Genomic DNA, 23,326 nt, shown 5'->3' with positions numbered 1-23,326 from the left:
GTTAAATCCATGTGCTTATGTGGATCAGCAGGTCAAGGTTGAGTGTTACGTGTATTCTTATTACAATCAAAAAATACATCATGCTCCTGGTATACAGTTAATTGTCAATATGGACGGGTATAAGACGGACGACATTTTGTGGCAAGCGTTGGATTTGGTAGAAGAGACTAAAGATAAAGGCAATATTATAACCCAAAGTACTTACCTGTATCAGTTTAATAAAGGTAATCATAACTGTATTTTCTATCTTACGATTTTATCAAAAACAACCCCCCCCCCCCCTCTTCTCGAGAATAAACAAACATTCATATTCGAACATACTAAGGGATATGTGTATCTGCATTAGAAACCCGACTACCAGACACGCTCAACATACAATATTTAATATTGAGGAACTCCCTTTTTTTTGGGGGGGGGGGGAAATCAGGGGCTGATCAAGCCGGGGGTTCCCAACTCAAGAGAAAAAGGGGGGTCCAACCATTCAAATGCATTGATCTTTTAAATAAAAGTCGGGTCCAACCCGCGGAACCCCCAAACCCCGGATCGGCCACTGGGTAAGGGGGGGGGGGGGGGGGGTACGGGAGTTAGAATCCCCATTTTTTTTAAAGATCAATGCTTTAGAATAGAGACATATGGCTGGGATAAAAAAAATTACCTTCAAGCAAATTTAAGAGTATTTAAAGGATTATTTTTGAATTCCATATAGATGCTTAATTATTGGAATTTCCTAAAATGTGGTTTTTTTTTTAATATCATGAAACAATTTGTAGTGAACACTATTAGTTATTTCTTATGTTCATGCTATTTAAAAAATAATCAATTTCTATTGTTACGAATAACAATGGACTTTGTTTGCGGGATGTAGAAGCAGGGGTTTCCAGAAACCCCGCTCGTCACACCCTGTGGTCAAAATCCATTGTTATTCGTTACAATAGATCTATTCAATTTACACTTGTTTCAGAAATAGAAACTATGAAGTATAACAATAGAACTGGGGTGTAATGGTAGATCTTTTGTTGAATAAGTTGCTAAGGTGGGGTTGTTTACAGATTATTGTTTCCACTTCACTAACTACAGACTTTAAATCGTGGTTTAAAATTTCGTTATTATAATAGTTAGTTTTTAACAAAGTTGAAGCGTAAGGCGATATTGTCATGCCATATTTCTATATATGGCTCATTTTTTATTTCCTTTTATGAACTTTAAAGTATTTTACGGTGGTACTGTAGGGGCTCCTGAAGGTGCAAATTTTGACCAGATTGTTATTGTGTATATATTGTTGGACAAGGTTAACGAAAAAAAAATCTTGTGATCTTAAGTTGGATTTAATATTAAAGAAGTTCTTTATTTTCATTTCGACTTACACTAAAATAGGTTAACAAAATGTGTCTGAGATAACTTTATCGGTTGAATAATTGCATAAAAATCCGGAATTATAAATATTAGTCAAACTATCTTTTTTTAAATATCCCTTTATTGGGAAAAGGGTATTTAAAAATTCTTTTATAGTGTGTTTCTGATAGTACAAAGCATGAATCATTTCCCAAAAAGCTTTTTTTTTAACAGCTAATTGGTGTATTTATTGTCCACTATATATATATTATTCTGATACAATAGTATACAGAACACACAGAGACTTACATCATAATATTATAATGCATGTGATACATTTGATGAGGTAGCAGCAGATAAAATCAGAGGAGAAAATGATGTATAGGTCGAAGGTTGAGTTATTGTCAAGAGAACATTCAGGTTACTGGTCATTCTGTTAAGGCTGAACGGTACAGTTTTGACTGTGTGTTTTAATTTCATAATATTGTCATGATAGGCAAAGAGAGAGATTCATGTGCACGTACAAATGTTTAAACAAACCAACTCAGGTTATCTGGACCTTGTGTTTTTCGTTGTTTTATTTTTGTCTTTGTTTGTTAGTCTATTTTTTGCGGAGGAGTCAAGTGTGTCTGGTTGGTGTAGTCTGTTGAAATGTCCAGGAGTCAGGTGTGTCTGGTTGGTGTAGTCTGTTGTACTGTCCAGGAGTCAGGTGTGTCTGGTTGGTGTAGTCTGTTGTGCTGTCCAGGAGTCAGGTGTGTCTGGTTGGTGTAGTCTGTTGTACTGTCCAGGAGTCAGGTGTGTCTGGTTGGTGTAGTCTGTTGTACTGTCCAGGAGTCAGGTATGTCTGGTTGGTGTAGTCTGTTGTACTGTCCAGGAGTCAGGTGTGTCTGGTTGGTGTAGTCTGTTGTACTGTCCAGGAGTCAGGTGTGTCTGGTTGGTGTAGTCTGTTGTGCTGTCCAGGAGTCAGGTGTATCTGGTTGGTGTAGTCTGTTGTGCTGTCCAGAAGTCGGGTGTGTCTGGTTGGTGTAGTCTGTTGTACTGTCCAGGAGTCAGGTGTGTCTGGTTGGTGTAGTCTGTTGTACTGTCCAGGAGTCAGGTGTGTCTGGTTGGTGTAGTCTGTTGTACTGTCCAGGAGTCAGGTGTGTCTGGTTGGTGTAGTCTGTTGTACTGTCCAGGAGTCAGGTGTGTCTGGTTGGTGTAGTCTGTTGTGCTGTCCAGGAGTCAGGTGTGTCTGGTTGGTGTAGTCTGTTGAACTTTCCAGGAGTCAGGTGTGTCTGGTTGGTGTAGTCTGTTGTACTGTCTGTGTCTGGTTGGTGTAGTCTGTTGTACTGTCCAGGAGTCAGGTGTGTCTGGTTGGTGTAGTCTGTTGTGCTGTCCAGGAGTCAGGTGTGTCTGGTTGGTGTAGTCTGTTGTACTGTCCAGGAGTCAGGTGTGTCTGGTTGGTGTAGTCTGTTTTTGTGGCGGAGTCAGGTGTGTCTGGTTGGTGAAGTCTGTTGTACTGTCCTACAGTTTGGGGGACTTCTGGCAAATAAATATCCTTTATGTGTACTATTGCTATCTTGATACTTCATTTATATTTTTTTCGATATTTTCATTAGTCTTAACGTTTTATTCAATTTTAAAAACCTCGTCTCATACTTGAATTTCTTGAATAGAAAAATCATGCAAAAATCAATTTGAAATATAGTTTGACAATTTTATACTTGATAAGAATTCAATCATAAAGTTTGTTTTGGGTTAGAAAAAGTGAAGGCAATTACACAAATTAAAAGTAAAATTTAAAGTTATGGTAACGCATTTATAAGTTAATTGCATCATTTAATATCTAATTGTCAGCTTGATTGGCAAGACGATATTAAAAAGAACCAATTAAATCTTTGTGCCATTTTTGTGATTATTTATTTATATATCTTTATTCTGATAAACCTAGGCGCTTATCCTATGTCAGTATATGTGGAACACCGTATGGTAACCTTTTGGTCTAACATTGTAAATGGTTCTGATCAGAAATTGACAAATATTCTGTATAGATATATTTATAAACTCAACGAACATAGTGGATATACTTTTAAATGGTTGATTTGTATAAAAAATATCTTGAACAAATATGGATTTTCAAATATTTGTTAAATCAGAATAATTACAGTTTTAATCCAAAATGGTTAAAGTTGAGCATTAAACAGAGAATATTTGATCAATTTCAGCAGACTTGGAAATCAGAACTGGAAAACTCTCCAAAAGCATTATGTTATAAACTATTTAGAGAAAATTTGGAATTTGAAGTATATTTAGACTTATTACCTTATAAAGATAGAATAACTTTATGTAGGTTTAGAACTGGAAATCACCGGTTACCTATAGAAACCGGTAGATGTCTTGGAATTGTTAGACAGGAAAGGTACTGTGTACTTTGTAATTCTCGAGAGATAGGTGATGAATTTCACTATATTCTAAACTGTACAGCTCTAACAGAAAGTAGAAGAGCTTTTCTTAAACCTTACTATGTAAGCCGAGTAAATAATTTGAAATTCGGCAGTTTATTTGTTTCAAAAACTATTCGGGTATTGAAAAATTTGTGTAATTTAATCAGAATTATCAATACAGAAGTATGTTCTCCAGGTTGATCATCCATCTCTCATCTTGTTATGCTCGTTTTGTACAAACTTGTCATGCGCAGAATCTGTATGTAATTTCATGTCAAAATGTTTTTCTTTGTACCATTAACTTGGTTTTATAAGAAATAAAGAATCTATACAATGGTATACAGAAGTTACATGTAATAAATAGCACAGTTATAAATTAAAATAAAACATAATATGTACACTAATTACAAATCTAAATTGAATTTAGCCAGGATAACACACACATGAATTAATATGCCTTATAAATGTACATAGCTTTTTAAAATATGATCGTTTTGTCATATTCATAACTTCCTTAAATTTAATTTAAAGGGGCATTAGCTACGAGATATAAAAAAAAATATGATTTTGATTTTTTTTTTATTAAATCATTAATGATAGTGAAATAGTGAAAATTTTAATAATAATTCGCTTTTAGCAGCCAGTTTGGTTCATTTATGTCAAAATGGGCTAAGAAACATCGCTGATGAATTATTCACTTGTAAGTGAATAATTCGACCTCATTAAAACCGTATTTATGTGACCTTCTATTTAATCCATTAGCTAGAGATGGGTTACGCATGAACTAGGCCTGTTCAGCTATTAAAAGGAAAAGAATTTCAACATTGAAAGTGAAACAAGGGTAAACCATTTGGTTGACTGATTCGATCCACAAAAACTCACTCGTATACAGGTAAAAACGATGATTAACATATTTGTTGAACCTTTATAATGGAATCAAACAGGCCTAGAAAAATCCAATTGCACGTTTCGCTATCTATTTATATCTATATTTATGTTTATATCGGGTTACATGCCCGTCGGCAGTCTTCGGAGGTCACCTCAATGGTTAATTAGATGGCGTCTATGTAACAAAAAAATTGTTCCGGCGTGACATTTGTTCCGCCGGAACTTATTTCATAGGAAATATGTTCCACCGGAATTTATATCACAGAAAATTTATTCCCGGAATATATATTATAAGGAAATATGTTCCAGCACTGTAAAATTTGCTCCGGAACTATTTTTTTTACTAAATGTTAAATCAGTTCCGGGTGTTATATATTAACATGATGCATTAACTTTATATCAAGCAAAACGTTCTATAGTTGTACCTGACAAATTTAATACTCAACATTGAAGTCTTTAAACAACACGAAAACATTCAAAATAAGGTAAATCTTTTAGAAATTCAAATTAAGTCAGCATATATATTGTACGTAGATAATATGATTAAAAAACAAATGCAAAACTATGATTAACAACTGTGATAAATATTTAAACACAAAAGGTCTTTCCACATCAAAGAAGCTAGTTGCCTCAGACTGATGCGATAAATAAATGGTTTTGATCTGCTTTAAAGTGAACTAAAGGAGATAATGTGCTACTTCCGGTTAAGTGGATGTTACTTCCGGTCTCATATGATAGCTTCTTTCACACTGATTCCAAAAATATATAGTTTCTATATACTTTTGCCTGTAAACCCGGATATAATTGACCACTTCCGGTTTACAGAAAGTCACTTCTAGTCTTAAGTGATAAGTAAATGTATTTAAATTACAAAATATATGGATTCTGTGTACTTTTATATGAAAAAAGTGCAAAAATGGTTTCTTCCGGTTTTCTCAAGGTCACTTCCGGTTGTCATTTTTCAAGGTCATATGTCACCTAACCTTTTGTACAAGGTCATATGGCTTTATAATGAACTTAGTTGAAGTAATAATCAAATAACCTTATATTAAGACATTTCAGGGGCACTAACTCCTATAAGATGCCATTAAATTGTATCAGACCTAATGTAACATATCTTCATTACATAAAAGCAGACATTTTGCACTTGTTCTTTTATATGTATCTTTCAAAGTGTAGGAGAAAATGCTAAAACAATTAAAGGTAAACATTGAGAACTTGACCTTGACCTTTGACCTTGACCTCATTTTCTAAGTTAGGACCTAGGAGCCTCAAATAAAAAGATTCCAGGGTTATACGGTTAACGGTTGATGAGTTGAAAACACATACCGACAAATTTATTTTGTAAAGGTAGATAACTCCTATAAAATTTCATCGAATCGCTTCGATCCAAATTAGCCAAAAATTTCTGAGGATGTAACCAACAATTTGTAAAAAGAATTTTGTCGATATCTTTTTTTGTTACGAAGGAGATGCACACAGATGATAAACAGTGAATAGGGAGATAAGTCTAACAAAGAAAATGGTTCGGCTTAGCAGAGTGAAATTTAAAAGCGCATAAACTAGACGATACAATATGAGAAATATCAAAGCAACATATTGCGAAACAAACATTTATCGTAAGAACAAAATTTGGCGGGAAAAAAAAAAATAATAATCAGAACAAATACAATAGGTCTTTCCACAGATGGTTGGAAAGACCTAATTATCTGTGCAAAAAGTTCTCCCGGAATATATTTCCTGTGATATTTGTTCCACTGGAACTTTTTTTACAGGAACAAATTTTGGCTCACATCTACACTAAAATACACACGAAATCCGGATACATATTATCGAGTCCATGCATTGTTAATTCTTCATTTTAGACTTTTTTTTAGTTCGATATACGTTTAAGTAGGTTATAAATCAAATATGAGAGTTTGAGTCAATTCGGTGAACATGAATTTGACAGCTAATGCCCCTTTAAGAAACAAATTGGTAAAACTAAGAAAACCTGAATTTTTTAAGCACGTGGACAACAAATATTGTTAAACTATTGATTAGGTCAATTCAACAGTTGCCATTAGATTCTATTTACAATGAAAGAAATATTTTCGGAATTCTTCATTTTTACAAGGCCACCTTGTTCACATAAGTGCATGCGGCGTTGCCAGAGAAGTAAGTACGACATATATAATTCCCTTGTGGTTGTGGTTGTTATCTATTTCAGGTATGAAGAGATATGTTTGTATTGCACTGAAAAAAGTACATCAACAAGTGTAAATACAAATTCGTCAAATTGTGTTTGCCTAGCCTGAAATGCAATATCAAATTTTGATTCATTAGTTCTGTGATGACACACATGTTTCAAAAGACGACACCGAATTTACAATTAAATCAAATCTTGTCAATATATTATGTCACAGATTGAATGTAAAAGATATAGTATTTACACATCTTTATTATATTCAATTAACCATTACTTTTCGTAAATGTTCAGTTACAAATTACAACCAATTATTCTAAATATACAGACAATAAAGTTGTCTTCGTACAAACGTTGGGTTTCTGTCATACTTTTTGCTTTGTATTTACGTTGAATTGTTTCAGTTCATTTTTTTTTCCAGCTAGAATAATTTAAACAAATAAGACAGTTTATAATAACTAGAAAGAATTCATTTAAGTTAAATATTCACACGTTCAGAAGAATAAAAATTTGAAATCAGCAATGGTTTTCAATGAAATAATTTAATTGTCAAACTCAATGCAGATATTATATTATAGTTGAGAAAATTAATATTTAACTATCTCCTAATAAAGCAATCTAGCTCCACTTTTTCAACTTGTAATTAGATCTTTTTAAATGGATTTTAATCTGAATGGTGTGTGTTTAAAAACCTTTTACACACTGGTCTTTCAAGGTACCTAGACAATGTTCAAGGTACCTAGACAATGTTATATTTAAAGGGTAGTCAATCAATATTTCCATTATAATTTGTTGACAATTATTGATTTAAAAAACTTGTTCTGTATACCTTATGGAATTATTTTAAGCTCGGTTTCACGATTTCAATTACTAATTCTACCTTTAAGATGGATTTAAACAAATCGATTTTATATTTGTTTGAACATGCATGGCCAAATTAAAAACTCGCTCATGCATTACACAATAGGCTATGTCGACAATTCTGAAAAAACTAAAGTAAAATCCAGAGAAAAAAATATAAAGAGTACATCTACATCACCATAAAATCATGCTAAAACTGTTGATTAATCTTCTTTTGTAGAATAAATTTGTGAAGGAATTAATGTGACGCTTGAATTCAGAAAGATGTGGACTAAATGTGAAAGATTGAGCTTGTTTCAGAACCGTCTTATTATTTTTATTGTCATTGCCTTCATTACAATGCATTTGATGTTTTATCTAACCAATGAAAAGTTCAAGACTCAAGAAAGGAAAGGCTGGGAAAAAGTACAATACGACAAAAAGTTTGTATTGGTTACTGGTGGAGCAGGGTTCGTTGGACATCACGTTATAATGCGGCTGAAACAAGACAACGTTAATGTCATTGGAATAGACAATTTCAATGACTACTACAACGTTTCTCTTAAATATTTACGCGCAAATATATCCGGTGTTGTCCAGCCTGTCGATGTCTGCGACTTAAAGAAGATGACAGAAATTATTTCTACGAAAAAAATAACTCATGTGATACATTTAGCAGCTCAAGCTGGAGTGCGTTATTCATTAACAAATCCACAAGCATATGTCAAGTCAAACGTTGAATGTTTTGTGCAGTTACTAGAAACATTAAAAAACACTGGTATCCCACTCATATATGCATCTTCGTCTTCGGTTTATGGTAAAAATACTAACATACCATTTTCAGAAGACCATCCTGTTGTACAGCCAGCGTCGTTGTACGCAGCCACCAAACGCGAGAACGAATTACTTGCCCATGTGTATTGGAATTTGTATAAACAACGCTCAGTTGGATTACGATTCTTTACGGTTTATGGACCATTAGGAAGGCCAGATATGGCATATTTCTCATTCGTTAAGAATATTTTTAAGGGTTTACCTATTCCAGTTTTTAACTTTGGAAAGTTATCCAGAGATTTTACTTATATAGATGACATTGTTAACGGCATTATTAAGTGCATAGATGTTACATATAATTATGAAATTTTGAATTTGGGAAGAGGAGAACCCCAGAGTTTAATGCAGTTTATAAAAACTATTGAAGACATCGCTGGGAAAAAGGCCGTTTTAAATTTTAAAGAAATGGTGAAAGGAGATGTGTTAGTTACATACGCTGACGTTTCTAAAGCAAAAGCTTCTATTGGATATAACCCGAATGTATCGTTAAAAGATGGTTTAACACGTTTTATATCATGGTATAAGTTGTATTCGAACCAAAACAAATGACGCTTAAAAACATGAAAATCGTGATCGCAAGTAAAATGTCAAGGAAAAGTAAATGTAATATCATATATGTATTGTTGAAATTACTTTGCTTGTTTTGTTATATAATGTTCATGTATATATATGTAAATAAACATAAAACAGGTAAATGTTTTAATTGAATTAGCTCTTTCAGTTTTGGTCTATCCTTGCATGCAATATTTATGAATGTCTTGGGTATTTTTTCTTAACGTTTGTTGTACAATTCAAAATTTCGTAACGAACGGCGAAAATGATATCTGTTTTTCATTCACGGTGAAGGGATTTGCGTACAAGAACTTTACACTCTTACAAACTTAACAAAATTACTTTGAGGCCTGAACTAAAATGTACATGACCGAAATACGTTCCTTACAACTTATCTTGCAGCTTTTAATTCAAAAATTGTTAATCTTTGTTACACATTATCGAAATTGATGGTAATAAAGTCTTCCAAACAAAGTTAATTGTTTTATCAGATCTTAGTATTCTCAAAGATTTGTATCTCCTTTCTTGCATTTGAATTTCCAGCAACAGTTCTCGGAAACCGAAAGTCACGTATATTTTCAAGGTTCTACGCATGTGTTGAAAAGAAGAAGGGTTTTGTAACGAGAATGTTAACTGTGATGGAAAACATACAGCTTATTTAACTTATCATAAAACAAATGAACTAACGGAGATTCGATAGTAAAATGTACTGAACTATCAACTCCAAAAACAAACCAAAACGAACATTTAAAAACCCAAAAGGGTTCATATGATGAACACAAGTGGCCTCTTTTAAATTTGGTGTAGGTCAATGAGGAATTCAACATGATTATATAAGATCACACAAATGGACAAAAACATTTAAAATTATTAGCACTGATGAGAATCATAGCTTTAGACAGACACAATACAATGTTGCGATGTTAAACTAGTTTTGTTAATACTGAATCCTCCTTCTATCACCTTTATCTGTCTTTTAAAAAAAGGAAAGCAAAACGTGAACCTAAGACCGCTGACTGGTCACCAAAAGATTGCTACTGAATTTTTGTTTGCTTTTGAATTGAAATAATTCACTGTGAATAGAAGATAATGATGAAGTTAAACTACCTTTATTAAGAATATGTAATAGTGTGTACATTCTTGCACAAGTCAGTTGAAAGCAATGTTGGATAGGTGTGAATAGAAAAGTGTATATACAGCTACTATTTGAATATATATTTTAAAGCTCGACTGTTTCATTTATTACTTGGGATTGTACATCATTTTTTTTATAATGCTATTGCAAATTCCAGTTTCTACAAACCGGATGTATAATGCAAATTGTAAATAGAAAGCATACGCACTGATACTCTGGATAAGAATACGCATTTGCGTCATCACATATATTAATCTAATAGTTGAATTCGGATGCCAAACTACCTACCTCAAGTGTTTTGACTCCGGATTCATTGACATTTTATCCGGAATTTTTGTGAACGCAAACCGATAGTGAGCATGTGAACAGTGTGATGTATAATGTGAATAAATCAAAACGTGTAGGATAGCTGACCAACACAATGAATACAATTTTCAAAACCGTACAATAGTACAAATATTTAGATACTATAAGGTTGAACTAATAAAAGAAATAAAAAATTAAAAAAAATAATTAACATTATATTAGTAATTAAATTTTGTTATCATCATTGTAAAATATTAGTAACGTTTTTTGTGAGATGCAAGGATTTAAAATCCTTGTGAATTGAAACCATGCAAGTATTTTTTTCATTCACGACCGTTTAAAATTTATTTATTTAGCTAACTTTGGGTACGCATCCCTGCTCATTGGTGCTCATACGTTACATATAATTTTCATAAATGTATTGACTGTTCAAACGTGTGAGACATAATGCACGTATACATTACAATTATGATTATAGTCTATAATTATTAGGAATAAATTCAGTCTCAGTTTTACCTTAACAATGAATATTCTCTTAGTCTGGTAGTAGCTTTTAATGAAATCAGACATTTTTTTTACAGAAAAATCCTTTTGTTTGATTATCTTTCTGCTTTCCGACCACTGTGTTTCCAACCGTAGATAAATATTTTTAACCGAAATATCGTTTTCTTAATTTTCTTCATTCTTTCCGACATTTTCTCATGCTATGATTGAAATACTAAATATCAAATGATAAACGTTCAGAAATAATCAGTTTATTCTGGGTCATTGTATATCAATAAACTATTCCCAGGTTTATTAAATACAACACACACAACGCGTAGAGGGACCGTCTCAATGCATGAATTATATAATTGCTTTATCATTATACTTGATATTTAATAGACATTCACATTATTAAAAACATATATGTTTTGTCAAAAGGTAAATAGGTTCTAACATATAAATGATTTTTAAAATGCAACCTAGCCTTTATTGTTTTACTTTCAAATCTACAAGTGAACCGTTTGTCGGATTGTTGAAATATTCAATGTCACGTTGTAGCCTATCCATAGAGGGACCGTATCAAAGACATAAATAACTACCTTTATCATATACTTATAGAAAATAATGGTATAATTGTACCCCATGATAAAACTAATTTGTACGTATATTTATTCATTAAATTTGAAGAATTGCTTTAACCGTGTGATATGACTTTTGTTATCAACTGCTTCCGGTTTATATCAACTGCTTCCGGTTATTATCGCATGCTTTTCTGTAACGTGACATTTCGACGTCATTCGGCAAATCCGGAAAATACACCTCAATGGTACGTTGTTTTTTTTGTGTAAAACATAACAAAGTTGGATACAAAAATATTAGGAATCAGGAAAAATATATTATTAAAAAATGCATAACAAATATTACAACAAATGCATTTTTTCTAAGTTTTTAAAAATAGTTTTTGTTGTATGTCTTCTGCTGAAGTATATGATAAATAGAACATAACATGTCATTTTTCATATCAGACCCCTTATCAGCCCATGGTCAAAATCATCCCTCGAGCCTGTCGGCTCTCGGGCTGATATCATGACCTAGGGCTGATAAGGGGTCTGATATGAAAAATGCCATGTTATAATCTATATATATAAATGATGAAAATTTTTCGAGACGTTCCGAGAATCGTGATTCCGAGGATATCGAGTGGCTCATAGACACTTCCAAAACTCGCCAATATATAAACGTGAACCCCCTGAGCAATAATACGTATAGTAGAAAAATACTGTGGAAGTTATCTCAGAACCGTAAATATTACCGACCTCAAAATACACACTTCATGAAGAGTACTGACTAATAACTATATAACATTTGGTTTAAACAATATTTATTCAGATAAATCAACATTAAACGATATTATACAAATGAAATAATATTAAGGATTCAGAAACAAGCAATTTGCTTTTACAAATCTGTCTCCTTTTACAAAAAATAATACACTTATTGGACAATACATAAATATAAATACTGGCATGCTCTGTAATAAATATATCAATATGAAAATGAAATATATAACATTTAAAAAAATAAATGTCGCTAATAATATTTTGGAAAATTAATCATGTTCATTGAGTCGTGAAGTCAATGTCACGGCCATTCTTAGTTCTTAACATCACATATGTCTACATGTTGATGTATATCGTGGTGTTGTTACAAACGGATACCACACCTGCTAAATATAAAAAAACCTTGACCAACGAATTAAACAAACAAAAGGACAAACAAAAATGGACAATATTTTTTTTTGTTAAAAATATTATAATGAAGTAATTATAAAAATATTTCTCGCCATTTTTGTGACATTTTGTTTACTTAGTATGTTTTAACCTGAAAACGGGGATATTTCTTTCGACTATTAACGAGACAAGATATACCAACCGCGTGTTAATTTGAAAATAAATTGTTATATAATTTTAAAATGTAACAAAAAATGTTGAGTTACGTCATGTTAAAAAATGAACAACAAATAAAAACTAGCGTTTTCTGAGGAACTTCACGAGCATTCATTGTCCAACTATGACCGGGACTGAGTAGTAACGTGTTAGTCTGTTAGCAATAAATGTGGTCTTTTTGGTGCATTCTCTCGATTTAAATATCACACACAGGTATTATTAAGGAACAGATGTTGATCAACGCCATTACATCAAAATCTTACGAGAAAAAGTACTCGCAAGTCATGAACATTTCAGTATAACTTAACGATCAGTTTGAGCCGTAAGATTTTTTGTGTGAAAAGAACCACGCTGTATTCCAGGAAACGGCATATCGAGGAATGTATCCTTAATTTGAAAATAGACTAGCAAATTTCCACCAAATGAACCGTGGAGTGAAACAATGGACGCAATCTGAATTATAACTATCGAGGGACACGATGCATATTTGATGTTGTGTTCAAATGTACTTGTCTACAAGTCATTTATCTAGCGCGTTATCGTCTACGTGCATTTAAAATCAAGTTGTTTTCTTTCAAAAAAGAAAAACAATACGTGAACCTAAGATCGTTGGTCACCAAAAGATTGTTGCTGAATTTTTGTTTGCAACTGAAATAATTGACTGTGAATAGAAGAAGATAATGATGATGTTAAACTACCTTTATTACAACTATGTAATTGTGTGTACATTCTTGCACAAGTCAGTTGAAAGCAATGCTGGATAGTTGTGAATATAAAAGTGTATATATACAGCTACTATTTGAATATACATTTTAAAGCTCGGCTATTTTATCTATTACCTGGGAATATACATAATTTTTTCATAACCCTTTTGCAAATCCCAGTTTCTACATCATATCTTTATATTTTGTTTCCTGCATGGATGCCTTCAAATTCTCAACTCATTATTGAAGCTGTATGAACTCATGGTAGATGTTGTATAGATAAATTTAAAGTCCAATTTCCATTTGAAGTGGAACCCTGTGACATGCAGCTTATAAGAAGGTTTCGTTTATTTTCCTTAAGAGTAACACACCAGCTTCATTGGGCCCTCTTATATAGAGACTTCTTTTAGGGGACAACCATTTGATATTCTGGGGGGGGGGGGGGGGGGGGGGGGGGGGCAGGAGGATTTTGAAAATAAATAACTCACCCTTGGTAATCACAAAAAATAAATGGTTTGTTCTGTGGTAGTTCGAAAATAAATAACCTGACTTCCAATGTATTGAAAATGAATAACTCGGCAGGTCTTTAAGCCATTTTATAAATGCTATTCGACAGTATGAGGTGGCACCAGATTCTTCATAAAATTCCTCTTTTTTTCAAAAAAAATTCGGGAAACACTTCCCAAATCTTTTAATAATAAAAGTATAAATATTATTTAAATATACTTGAAATGTCTGAAAATGGGTTTCATTTAACTTGAGATATATTGGCTCAGGAACACTTACCTCACTTTTATTACAGGGCTGTAACTACATTGAGGCAAATGCCTTTATGTAGGAAATTTTAAAAACCAAAAGCTTGTCTTCATATCAAATTGTTTTCACAGCAAGTGTTTGCAAGAAGCAAGTTCTGTTCTCCCTTGGACGTAGCACCTGTTTTTTTCGGGATCAATGTTTCTTTAAATTTGTCTTTTGTTCATTGATTGCCCTTCTGTATTCTCTTAGTGTTGCATTCCTTTTGTGATTTAGTAATTTTGTTTTCAACTTGATCATGAGTTTTATTTTATTTAAGACTTTTTAGCTAATTTTACAACTTAACTACTTTAAATTGTATCCCAGTTAAGAGCTACATCAAGTTATAATTGAAATGTGTTATTAAAAATACTTGACATAGTTATATCACTGATAATCAGCCCCCTCCTAACTTAATTTGAATAAAACCCCATATAATTTACAGGTATAAAAGATTTAAATTCTGCATGCCGAAACAACAAAAACAAAAACAAAAACAAAAACAAAAAAAATCAGCAGCCACATACTTAACTATGTGAATTACATTTTACTTTATTCTTCATATTGGTCTTTTGATGTTGTCCATAAAAACTTAAATCTATACATTTTGCTTTAAGACCAAAATATTGTCAAAAATTATTAAAACAGAACTTGCGATTTCAGAATAAGAAAGGGTCTGGGGACGCCAGAAAGCACGATTTTGCATCATTTGTTCTATAGTTTCTTTGGGCCTTCAGCGGCTTCAAAACCCTTCAAAATTTTTTTGCCTCGCTGCGCTCGGCGTAAATATATTTGGCAATACTTTTAAAAGAGGCTAGTCACAGCCCAACTCTAATACCGTGTATTTATGCATACATGTATATGCAGTTTGGGATTCAGAAGATTCATTTCCGCAGAGGATGATGATTAATTCTGATTAAATGGTACATTAATGACTTGACTGTACATGTATTATTTATAATAAAAAATGAATTCAAAAATTGTATGTTTTCAAATATTATTAATATAGTTATCAAAATAAATAATCAGTCCCTTGTTTTAATGAAAATGAAAAATCTTGCTTCAACAGTGCAGAAAATAAATAATCTGTCCTCTTAGTTTACAAAAATAAATAACCGATCCAAAACAAATCCTCCTGCCCCCCCCTCCCCCCCCCCCCCCCCCCCCCCCCCCCCCCCAGAATATCAAATGGTCGTCTCCTTAGTCTAATAAAGCATATCAAATTTTAAGGATTTCTTGATTTTACTTAAATCAATGGAATTTAAGTAAATAGACTTAAATTCAGTTATCGCTGGGGCCACTGGCGGATTGGGTTTCAGATTTCAGATTCTGTTTTAGATTTACCTAACATGAGTGACGTTATATTCTGTGACGTAATTTAGTCCTTTACAGAATTTCATCGCAGCAAGCAAGCTGTTTAAATTTCGTAAGCGGTAAAATTGAAAAAAATGAAAAGTAGTATCTTGTAAATGGTAAAGTAGTGTTTGTATTGTATGGTTATAACCTGCCTCATCCTTCCAATGTTTATTAGAAGTAATCTTAGAAAGAATTCATTTCATCGATCGTCATTTTTTTAACCATATATTCCATCAGGAATTTCATCGCCACGTGGAGAGCACATGCAAAGACTGAAAGAGATTGGTCCCATTATTCGTTTTCATTTTTATAAATTATTTAATTTTTACAAATATTAGTAATTAGATGCATTATTGTCCTAAGATTTGCAGATTATAATAATGATTTCGTCATTGTATTTCTACATCAAATTAGATGCATGTATATAGTCTGCCCGATACTGATATTAAGGTACTAATATATATATATATATGACGGCTACTGTGATAGTCGAGTTTGGCATATTTTTACACCGTTATTGCTAGGATTTCAAACTCCTGTGGTCTAACAATTGTATTTGCGCTGTAACAGATCATGCAGGTTAGTAACGCGTCTTTAATAAACGTATTTACACTTTTGGTATTTAGCTGAATTTTGTCTCCGAATGACCTTAGATCTGTCTCCGAATAACCTTCTGACGTCAAACAACAATCCCTTTTTAATTATGACGTCAAATGTTTTAACAAATTTTACGGGAACTTGTGTGATTCAAAGTAATGGCGGACAAATTTGCATACAAGTGTAAATATGTCTCATATATGACGACTACTGTGATAGTCGAGTATGGCATATTTTTACACCGTTATTGCTAGGATTTCAAACTCCTGTGGCCTAACAATTGTATTTGCGCTGTAACAGATCATGCAGGTTAGTCACGTGTCTTTAATGTTTATGTGTTGTGGGGCAGGCGTTATCTGATGAACTCCCGAATTATAATTAAATTTTCCTTAAAATGGTATACATCGGTAATTGTGTATCTAGATCTTTCATAGCACATATACAGCAAATATTCCATGAAAGGATATGAACGTACAAAGGTGTAAAAGGGACGTACCCTTTGGGGCGAAAGGACCCAGGTTCGTAACCGGAAGTTCAATTTTCGATACAAATAAAAAAAAATCTTGGAAATCTTGCACATAGACCATGCCCGGAGTTAAGAAGCAGTAGCAAAAAATCGTCATGTCTAAATCTTAGCTTGCTGGTGGAGTTAAGCAAACATATATCATTTTCTGTATATATCCTGCTATAAATTTTGCGTGTACCTACACACTTGTTACTAAAAACTGTCAAGAGTGTCGAGTCTGTCACATCAGTCATCACAGTGACATGTATAGTTGCTACTACTCTCTAGCCTAGACTAGGTCGATATGGTATGAATAGTTCAGATAAATCACAAATTTAGTCATAATGTCATCAACAGGCCACAGCTTAAATTATTGTTGTAATAACTTAATTATATACAAATATTACACTATGTCACTATCAACTGACTATGGATTTAAGAATTAATAAATATATATATCATGTATATATACTAATTTTAAATTATTGTAACTATCTTCGACACAACTAGGAGTATACGTAATATTTTTATTGTTCTTGTTTCTTTGTACAGTCATTTGATTTTTTTATGTCAATGCTGTAGCATGGTGGAACTAATATTTACTTTTTGTTGAGTTGTAGCACAATGTTGGGAAGATCAGTTAGAAAGCGAAAAGTGCGACCTTGCTCTGCCACAGAACACCACCAGGGTTGTAACAGTTGGACCAGAGACATAGACAACAATGACACACCAGTTTTTACAAATGGGTCACCAGACTGAACTGGATTCATGACTCATCATGCCACTAACTCAACTACTTTAGGTCACATACATTTGTACATTGGATCATCATCAGACATCATTTATGCAAACCCCCAGAGCTCTGCATTAGTATGTTCCAGTTCACAGTTGATAATTTACCAGGTAATCATCATATTTACAAAAGCAGTATATTACTTTTAAGTTAAACCCCTACATGTACATGTGATTCTAACATATAACAAACATATGTATAAAGATTAAGGCAACTTTTATTTTTTTTTTCCAATCTAATGGTTTAGATTTAAAAGATTTGTGTAATGATTATATCTCAGTTTCTAAACTTAAATCCACAAAATATTGCTGAATGTGTTATTTTTACAATTTATAGGGGATGCCACATCATGCGTTAGAAATAAAAAACAATTCTTAAATATAAGGTTACAATTATATATTATTATAAATATATTACATGTGAAACTTTTAAATGTTGTTTTGTATATTATCATATGATTTGTGACATATGATTTGTAATGGAGAACACTATTGACTAATATAATATTATTTATCTTGATACATAATCTGAATATTACAAATCGATATGCATGTACTGCATGAATACAGATGTTGCAATAAAGTACCACAATTATAAAGGACAAAATTTATAGAAGTGTATATTTATTGATCACTATTTTAGGACAGACTGCAAATATTTCTGTTTGCCCAAACCCTACCAACCAGTCTCAGGTGTGTGGGAAATTTTCAATTTTTTTAATTTTATTTTTTTATATATTTAAGGGAAAATAGGGGCCAAAATGGTTTTATCTTGTAAACATTTTTAAAATGAGACTATTACAGAGTTTTGTGTAAATTGTCAGACGCAGATAAGCGAGGATATATACATGTATGTACATGTAATATTAGCACAAACTAGTACAATTTAAGTAATTATTTACAGCTTGTCTTGCAGTCTGCTCCAAACCAGTTAAAAATCTTTAGTATTTAGGTGTCGACAACAGCTTTAATTTATATATATACTAGAATTTATTGTAATCTTCATCCTGGAAGATTCTAGGAGTTGCTCAAATAGATGAGTATCTTACGCTGTACATTTAGGTGCCAAGCTTTGTTAATTTTAGGCTGGAAGCATTATGACAACAATTTCATTTGCATAAAACCATTGGCCCTACTGGTTGCTGGGCTACTGTTGAATCCAAATTATGGTTGATATTTATTAATGAAAATTATAGTACAGGTTGAATTTCAGTTAGCATGAACACTGGGACTAATTTGAAATGTTATGCTTTTAATTATGAGGGTACCTAGATGTTGTTTTTGTGTAACACAGGTCATCCTTTATAACTTGTTGGTTGTCCTAACAGGAGACATTTACCTTGTTTACTTTGCATAATCTAGGCCTTCTTATGATAATCCAAGTTTCAGGTCACCTAGACCTCAAATGGAAATAAGTTTTCATTTGGGCAACCTGTTTCAAACCCAAGACGAGACAGAGAGTGGTTGCTGCTGTTATACTAAATGTTTGTTTCTTCTTACATGGATTTAGACTCTAGTATACAGGTCCTCATAGTCATTCTTTAAAATTTGCATTTGCCTGAGTTGATCCAGTTCTTCTTGCCTTGTATTTATGGGCAGTTTTATTACATTATAAGAAATTCACTTCTACATAGACATCTTACACATTCAGGTATTTCCCATCCAATCTTTTATGGTAATATACTTTACAAAGTACAAAATGTCAGTTTACCTCAAAAGCTAACTAAACATTAGAGCAAACTTATAAAGAAGGAATACTGTTGCCTGCATAAAAAATGGCATATTTTGGCTTCAATATTGATTCACTTGCACAGTCTTTGCATCGGACAAAAACTCATTTATTCTTAAACCAGTTGCTGGTTGATACGGGTTATGTTCCTCTAATATATGTTATGATGATATGATACTAAACCCCCATTGGAGGGATGGTGTTAGATATTTCATATAATGAAGACATAATCTTTCGAACAGTTAAATTGAGGTCTGGAGCTGGCATGTCAGTCAGTAACTGTTAGTAGTCCATTGTTGATTTATGTAATGTCGTCATTTTTCAATTTTTGTTTTGTTTGTTTTGTTACCTATCCTGATATTGGACTCGGACTTCTTTAAACTGTGTGATTTTTACTGTGCGTATTGCTGTGTGTTTGTTTGTTCTGCATTTGGTTGAGATTTTAAATAACTTGTTTAACCCCTCCGCAATTAAGTACCTGTTCCAAGTCTGGAGCCTCTGGCCTATGTTAGCCTTGTATGAATTTTTATTATAGTTCATATATTTGGGAGTTTAGTATGACATTCATTATCACTGTTCTGGTACAAATTTTTCATTATGGCTGAAGCCATTTCTGGTTTTTAGGTGGATCGCTTCAGATGCTTGGTCCCAACTGCAGATGTTTATCCTGCTATAACCCTACGGGTTTTATTACTGTTATTTCAGACCTTTAGTAACCATTTAATTGTAAGTTCCACAGCACCCAGTACATACAGATGTATCAGAGAGGACAGTCTTTCTTTTTTCATGAGTTCAGATCTCTAATTGTTTTAATGAATACATTTCCTATCTCTCTCTATGAATTGTTAAGGTATTGCTTACTTGTACATTTTGTATCTCTCTCAACAAAAATTGTGACATTACTTTTACTAGGTTTGGATATTTTTTTAGGAAAATTTAACAGATGTGTAAAAAAAAAAAAAAAAAAAAAAAATTTGAGGTTTGTCAGTTTTTAAGAAAGTATTAAACACTCCAGGCCTTTACGTTTACCTTAACCAGAGTCATGCTGAAGTCTTAGCAAATATTTCCTTATCTTGTTGTTGGCTAAACTTGGTATGAATTCAGTGTGTTTGAAGCTGTCTTTTCTATTGTTTTTGAGGATTATTAAAGGGTCGGAGATCCAATGCTGACAACTTAAGACAGGGGTTACAGAAGAATTATTATTTTTCTCGATTAATTATGCTTTAAATTGTATTGGTATTACATATGTAACATATACTTCCATGTAGCTATTTGCTGTACAAGAATTGTAGGAGATCCTATTAGCTTTAATGTTTGGATAGTAGATTCCTCAATAGTAAGTATGTTTTTGTAGCAGACCGACATCCTCCAGATGGGGTTGACTTAGGTCTAGGCACGGAAATGAATCTTTGTGGTGGCATGATTGTCAAGCATGTTAAAAGTTAACTCAGAACATGAAACTATGAGGATCCACCATATTTCTTAATAAAACATGTAGCAGGTAATGACACAGGTAGTTCTAGAGTGGGATTTTTGCACAATGAGATGAAGAACATGATCAGATGGATTATGCGGTTCATCAATTCTTAAGTAAGTATGGTCTCAAATTTGACCAGGTTATTGCAAAGCATGGACTTGTGTTGCTATAGAATATACAACTATATTATTGTCTTTATAATTAGCTGTCAGGGTTGCTACATAAAATATTATGATTTTCGATCAGACCAGATATTTTTCAACTGGATGTTTTTCACTTGTCACCCTTAACATGCTTATGAAATAAATTGTTAAACATCTTGAATATATATTTGATGATATACTATAATATACTATATTTTATGGTATACAAATACAATCAACTATCTTATGGTTTGGTGTAGTTTTGGTTAGTTTTTTTTATCTGTGTAGGTAAATATGTTTTTGAACAGTTGTTCACAAAACATCATATAGATTATTTAACATATATATGTACCAAGTTGTACTTTGAATAAAAATATCTATCTATCTATCTGTAGTTATCTCATATCTGGTTCACAGCTTTGCAGCGAACCGCCCTTTTTATGGCGGTTGACAGAGTCTCTGTTTTCCTCCGTCAATGTGGCAGAATTCGCTGCATAGAATCTTAATGTTAACTATGAAATTTTAGGTTTTTGGATAATACAGACTACACTTGTGTATCCCACGGTGTTTTCTAAATTTAAAGCACCAGTGTATCCCACGGCGCATCTTTACATTTTCATATATATCTATCTATCTACATTTTGCAGCAAGGTTGCCATATTATCTTCGGGTAACCAACCATATATCTATCTACATATACATATACATCTATCTATCTATATATATATATATATATCATATGAATCTATATTATGAATAAAAGCTGTGGCCAGATATCGCCAAACCATATATGTATTTTGTTTCAATGGCACCATCTGAGATAATGGAATTTAAGTAAATAGACTTAAATTCAGTTATCGCTGGGGCCACTGACGGATTGTGTTTCATGTTTTAGATTTACCTAACATGAGTGACGTTATATTCTGTGACGTAATTTAGTCCTTTACAGAATTTCATCGCAGCAAGCAAGCTGTTTAAATTTCGTAAGCGGTAAAATTGAAAACCCGCCCTCCCACTCCTTTTTTTGTACGAGATACTGCTCTTTTGTATTTATTTTTCAGGTTTTTGTCGATGACAGTGGTAATACAGATTTGACTGATGATGTTAACTTGTTTGCGGTTGAGAAAAGTGACTTTTATTTGAACTTTGAGCATCATTAATAGATTCCCAGTAATGGCAGAATTCGCTGCATAGAATCTTAATGTTAACTATGAAATTTTAGGTTTTTGGATAATACAGACTACACTTGTGTATCTCACGGTGTTTTCTAAATTTAAAGCACCAGTGTATCCCACGGTGCATCTTTACATTTTCATATATATCTATCTATCTATCTGCTTTTTGCAGCAAGGTTGCCATATTATCTTCGGGTAACCAACCATATATCTATCTACATATACATATACATCTATCTATCTATCTATATATATATATATATATATCATATGAATCTATATTATGAATAAAAGCTGTGGCCAGATATCGCCAAACCATATATGTATTTTGTTTTAATGGCACCATCTGAGATAATTCAAATATTCTACAGAGAAACTTGGTTTTGAAGAATATCTTCTTTATGAAGTTTCATGAATACCTGAACATACTCTCAAAAAGAAACAATTTATATAAAAGATATTTAGATATAAAATTCGTAAGGGTTCCCCGGAACCCGGTGTCTCGCCTACTTTTGTTGTTAATCGCAGGCTCAACAAAAATGAAATGAGGAAAAAATTTAATAAAAATATTCCTCTTTTAAAATTTCTTAATTGTAAGAAGCTTCTGTCCAAGTTTGGTAAAAATCCAGGATAGTTTATGAATCTAATAAAAGTTTTAAAAAATTTAACTGCAGACTGTATGTAATGTTAACCGGAAGAAAAACTAAGTCCATTTAAAAGTAAAATACGGAAAAACAGGAATTTTTTTTTTAAATTTACTTCTGGATACTATCTTATGATCATAAACAAACTTCTGTCCAAGTTTGGTAGAAATCCAGGATAGTTTGAGAAAGTTATTAAAATTTTAAAAACTTTAACCACAGAGTGAATGTAATGTTTCCTGGCAGAAAAACTAAGTCCATTTATAAGTAAAATACAGAAAAACAGGAATTTTTTTTTTTTAATTTACTTCTGGATACTATCTTATGATCATAAACAAGCTTCTGTCCAAGTTTGGTAGAAATCCAGGATAGTTTGAGAAAGTTATTAAAATTTTAAAAACTTTAACCACAGAGTGAATGTAATGTTTCCTGGCAGAAAAACTAAGTCCATTTATAAGTAAAATACGGAAAAACAGAATTTTTTTTTT

General features: G+C 32.5%; 1 protein-coding gene and 1 long non-coding RNA gene across 43 annotated transcripts in view; both read left to right on the top strand.

Annotated features, from left to right (window-relative positions):
* The window catches only part of LOC127730070 (uncharacterized 37.6 kDa protein in cld 5'region-like), a 30,935-nt gene extending 21,738 nt beyond the window's left edge, over nucleotides 1-9,197 (top strand). For 2 of the 42 annotated variants that reach the window (XM_052238475.1, XM_052238484.1), the window contains exon 2: nucleotides 7,910-9,197. In XM_052238475.1, the coding sequence (XP_052094435.1) occupies nucleotides 7,954-9,051 (1,098 nt within the window). In that variant the 5' untranslated portion in view covers nucleotides 7,910-7,953 and the 3' untranslated portion in view covers nucleotides 9,052-9,197. The other 40 variants (XM_052238232.1, XM_052238181.1, XM_052238213.1 and 37 more) reach the window with 40 other exon arrangements.
* A 6,563-nt stretch (nucleotides 9,198-15,760) lies between these two features.
* Nucleotides 15,761-22,515, top strand: LOC127730209 (uncharacterized). Its single transcript, XR_007994996.1, has 3 exons — nucleotides 15,761-17,188; nucleotides 17,502-18,366; nucleotides 20,757-22,515. It is a non-coding gene; the product is annotated as an uncharacterized LOC127730209 (long non-coding RNA).
* Nucleotides 22,516-23,326: the final 811 nt, after the last annotated feature.

The sequence above is a fragment of the Mytilus californianus genome, unplaced genomic scaffold (genome assembly GCF_021869535.1).
Source record: "Mytilus californianus isolate M0D057914Y unplaced genomic scaffold, xbMytCali1.0.p SCAF_1, whole genome shotgun sequence".
NCBI lineage: Eukaryota > Metazoa > Mollusca > Bivalvia > Mytilida > Mytilidae > Mytilus > Mytilus californianus.
The sequence above is the reverse complement of the archived record's forward strand: the minus strand, read 5'-3'. Positions and strand labels throughout refer to the sequence as shown.